This window comes from Ceratosolen solmsi, unplaced genomic scaffold, assembly GCF_000503995.2.
Source record: "Ceratosolen solmsi marchali unplaced genomic scaffold, CerSol_1.0 scaffold47, whole genome shotgun sequence".
NCBI classification, from domain to species: domain Eukaryota; kingdom Metazoa; phylum Arthropoda; class Insecta; order Hymenoptera; family Agaonidae; genus Ceratosolen; species Ceratosolen solmsi.
Genome location: NW_011948419.1, coordinates 1,904,930 through 1,909,929, shown reverse-complemented (window position 1 = coordinate 1,909,929; position 5,000 = coordinate 1,904,930). Strand labels below are relative to the sequence as shown.

The 5,000-nt window shown below is 26.2% G+C and overlaps 1 protein-coding gene across 2 annotated transcripts in view; it reads right to left on the bottom strand.

The window, feature by feature from the left end:
- Positions 1 to 5,000, bottom strand: part of LOC105360531 (UPF0183 protein CG7083) — a 7,120-nt gene that overhangs the window by 1,389 nt on the left and 731 nt on the right. Inside the window, exons 2-7 of one of the 2 annotated variants that reach the window (XM_011497450.1) lie at positions 4,876 to 5,000; positions 3,153 to 3,235; positions 2,364 to 2,591; positions 1,474 to 1,686; positions 1,255 to 1,404; positions 360 to 524 (exon numbers count right to left, since the gene is read on the bottom strand). In XM_011497450.1, the coding sequence (XP_011495752.1) occupies positions 360 to 524; positions 1,255 to 1,404; positions 1,474 to 1,686; positions 2,364 to 2,591; positions 3,153 to 3,235; positions 4,876 to 4,939 (903 nt within the window). In that variant the 5' untranslated portion in view covers positions 4,940 to 5,000. The remainder of the gene's footprint in view (positions 1 to 359; positions 525 to 1,254; positions 1,405 to 1,473; positions 1,687 to 2,363; positions 2,592 to 3,152; positions 3,236 to 4,875) is intronic. The other variant, XM_011497451.1, reaches the window with a different exon arrangement.

The following is a 5,000-nucleotide window of genomic DNA, read 5'->3' as shown; positions in this document are numbered from 1 at the left end:
TTAGTTAAAATATTATATATGATTGTGTATGAAATTATTTTTTGAAATAAATTTTGGATTACTATGATATTCAATTCAATCAAAATAACATAATATTTACATAAAAAATATCAAAATATTTACATAATGCAAATACAAATTTAACCTATATTCGACATTAATATTACTAATACCTTAATTTCTGTGTTTTTTTCTTATTATAAATACAAATTAAATTACAATAAAATTAATATAAAAAACTTTTGTAAAAATAGGTATTATAAATGTAATGACTTTTAATCATAATAAAGAGAAACTTAGCAAACATAATTCTAAATATTACACAACAAGATACGATTTGCCATAAAATTCATACATACCAAACCCAAGGTGAAGTAATTGTAAAAGTAATCAGATCGCCTAATTTTATCTCTTTTATGAGCGTGAGGACTGTGAATTCTCATTTTATCCTCTGCCTTAAAAAAAACACGAGATGGTGCGCCTAGAGCACTCAGAACATCTTCACATGTATCACCAAACCATACCTACACAAAAGCAATTATTAATAAGTAAACAAATCTAAATGTAAACATTAATTAGATTCTGTTAATTTTTACTTCTTTTATATTATTGTTTTTTTCTATTATATTTTATTGTTAAATTTATTATTCATAACTAGTTATTATAAAACAATAAATTTACCAAAACGTTTGTATAATTTACATAAAATCATATTTTATTTAGAAACTTTACTACATAATTAATTATAGGTAATATTTTATAGTTACACAATTCGGATTCTTTGTGCCTTTCACTTTTATTGTAACCAAAATAAAAAAGTAAAAAAGTGGGCAGTTATGAATAAATTTTCATTGATAAAAGTATATGCACAATATATTGTAAGAAAACTATCTTTTATTCAATAATCTTAATTATATTTTGATTTCCTTGCTTATTCATAATTAATAGCTAAATATGATCATGATAGTCATCAAAATTAAAATTACTAATTTAAACATAATCGAAACATTGATAAAGAATTAATAAAGTAAAATTAATATTTTTACAGGTTATCTTCGTACAATATAAATAGCCTTTTAGATTTAACATTCAATAATATATTTACACGTTTTCTGAAGCTTTTGAACTACTTTTAATGTTATACTAAAATAAAGATATTAATACCTTCCATTAATATACCATATAATAGTCCACTATAACTTATTTATATATCTTTATTTAATAATCGATGAAATCTAATTCTCTTTTACCAACCTCTTTAGTAAGATTATATTTTCTGGGCTCGAGAAGTACTCTACTTGCTGAACTACCTTCGGTAAAAAGATGCATTTTAATACCTTTAGTCCAAGTTTTATCCCGAACAACCTCAGCCTTCTCCAAATAAAGATTATTATGATAGCAAACCTATTATTAAAATTGATTAGTATTAATTTGTTTTTTTAATTAAAATTATACAAGAACTATTGTAATTACCAATGGTAATGACGGCGGTGGAGTCTTTAAACAATGTTCGTCGCTGTTTGAGCCTCCAGCTGCCATATTACCCATGTAAATGGCTGTTTTTGCTACAAGTGGAGAAGTTCCGTTTGGAAATTGCAATGAACCCAAGCCATGTGCATAACCCGGTTGAAACTTTGAGTCAATTGGAAAATAAAATGATAAACCTCTAAAATTTAACACGAAAACCTAAAGTAAAAATTGATTTAATAGATTAGATGTTATAATAATTAAGAATTGTATATTTATGAAAGAGATATATATCAATATCTTATAATATATTTGTATTCAATCGCTAAATCTTTAAATATCTGTATACTACTATCGTGCAAAAAAAAAAAAACAACAACAATATAATTAAACCAGTAAAACTTATACTTGATTAAACATAAATCAAATGAAACCTACAAAATCTAATTTCCATTTCAATTAATACATATGTTATTAAATAAATCAAAGATCAGATATCAATTTAGTTTAAAATTAAACAGCACTTGAATGCTTACAATTTATTCTACTATCTCTAAGCCTCTATATAACTAGAGCAATTGAAAAGATATTTTATTTCATTCGCACATGCTAAACATAAAATATAAAAATAAATGTTAAATATTATACGTTTGTCTTTTAATAATTAATACATCATTATAATAAATCAATCGAGTATCAAAATAGAAGAAATTTTCTTTGAATAACTGACATTTTGAAGAAATATAACTATAACATTCAATAAATATAAAATAATTACAGTAAATTTCAATAAATTCAACAATCGTTCATAAAAAGTAAGTATTTTATTCATGAACTATTAATATTAAAAGAAAATATTTAAAATTAAATATCAGTGAATAGAATGCAGAACTTACCTGCTTATCGCTATCATATACACCTGGATGAGTAGCTCCAAAAGAGTGCTCGATCTGTTCAATGGAGGGAAAAACTTCTGGAGAATTGAATGGCAAACCGCAATATTTAAGTTTTACTAGTTTCATGTTATATATTTCAATAATCTTAAGCCTCTGCACAACTGGATCAAATATGAGCCTTACTCCATCGTGAGGTAAATTAATTACTAGATCTACTTCTAATGGATTCTGTAAGAATTGAAGAATTGATATAAAAGAATTAGAAGCAACCAATGGAATTGTAAAAATATTAGATAGATGTTATATTGAAATGAAAAAAATTATAAATCATTAAAGTCTTTGAGTTCTTACATATTCTAGTGTAATAATGATGTGAAAAACCTTATAAATTCATAAGCATTTCTTTAAAATATAAAATATACACTTAAATATAAAAATATAATATCATGTTTATATTATATTATAAATATTTTTTTATGTAATTATGATGAACATCTTCATAAGCTCAAAACTTATATAAATTTATTCATTTGCTAAAGAAAATATAAATGCTTAACACAGTGTTACAAATTATTAAAAATATAAATTCAAATAAGTTTACATCTATATGTATATATGTACGTACGTATATATATAGATATAGATAGATACATAAAGAATTATTTTTATAAGCAAATCTTTATATATATATATATATATATATTGAGTTAGTAGATTTCGATTAGCTTAGAATAGCTTTATTAATATAAATCACTAAATATAATTTAATAATGCATATTTATCACCTACCGTATCACTATAAAGAACTTGTACTCCCCTTATAATGCCCACTTGTGACTGTATTATTGATACAGACTGAGAAAAATGCATACCTGCAAAAGCAATGGGATGATTGAGTATTATTGTTCTTTTTTATTTATAATTTAAAACTATGTATAACAATATGGCTTTCTACAACTAATGCTCATTAATTATTACAACAATAGATGTAGAATTAAAATTAATCAGGATAAATCGTCATAATATATAATATAATAGTAATAAAATACGCTGATTTTATTTATAAATTCATTTTATTACAATTCCTATTTGCATTACAAGAAAAGAAAGTTGAAAAAATAATAACCTAATTTATTCTAATGGATGATGTATTGTAGTTAAAATTCCATTCCAATAAAAACATCCGTTTCAATTAGTTCCCACACTGGACTGAGTTTTGATACTTTAATTTATTTAATTTATTTGATAAAGATATTTTCAATTTTAATATAAGGATGACAAAAACATGTGGAAAATTGAGAGATGAGCCACGATATTTAACTTTGCTAGTTTTATATTATATATTTCAATAATCATAAGACTTTGCATAATCGGATTAAATATCAGACTTAATCCAACATGAGGTAAATTAATATCTAGGTAAACTTGTACTGCTTGACTGAATTTAAAAAAACAAATGTTATTCCAATGACTGGAATTTATATACTTTAAAAATATTTTTTCAATCTTAAGTCTAATCTGTATCTTAACAATTCAATATTAAATTTAATCACTGGACCACTGTAATACAATGAATCTCTTTATTGCACATTAGTTTTAGAAAAATTAATAGTATTTGATAATCGTAATGAATTATTTTACATTATCTTCCCAGTATTATTGTATATACGAATGAAGAGGAACGGTTAAGTAAATATATTGAAAATACAATCAAACATTAGAATTGTTAATGTATCATTACTTTTTGGAGAAATCATTGAAAATTACATTACCAAGCCGATACTAAAGATCTGCTATGCCAAGATATAATTTAAACTTTAATATTGTGTCAGCAGACATTTAAAATTACTCCTTTATTTATAAAATTAATACAAATAAATATGTCAATAAAAATATAAAACCTTATTCATTTTAATATTTTTACAACTATTTATTCAATAAAACGTCACAATCGTTAAGCATTCATTAAATGATCTCGTATAAGCAGTCTAACTTCAATTAACATTAAATAAATCATACATCAAACGACAATTGCTCATTGTCTTTATGTCTGTCTAAACTGCGTTTCCTCAAAATCTCCGATGAAACTAGCTCGCGCGAAAAATTACATAACGAGTGCTGTTGTATATTTACCGGACGTCAGCCTTTGTTTACATGCGGTTTGTCAAAATAAACTTTTCTCTCTATCTTTTTTCTCTCCCTCTCACCGAACGTTTCCTCCTTACCTCCCACCGCCACACACCCTCAAACGAGATCAAATTCTCAGCTCTCCGTTTTACGATTATTCTTACACGTACACCACTAATTCTTGCCAAAAACTCGTAAAATTTAACCCCGTGAGAGGCAGAGACTGCGTCATTCAGTCATCCCGCCTCCCACCCACCCTAACCCACCCCCGCACAAAATTAAGAAAAGGAAAGATAAAGCGAAATGAGCGAAAGGATGGAGAAGCGGGTAATATTACTCGTAAGAGATGTATGCAGCAGCACGTCATCGTGCACGCGAGACTTGCCTAAAATAAATTCCCACTGCTCGCAGCCGAGGGACCTTTCGGGTACCAACTCCAGCTCCAGCATTCTACGACGCAGAGATTCCTGCGCTTGTCCTCGAATATCCTCTTCGTTCTCCCTCGCTCGT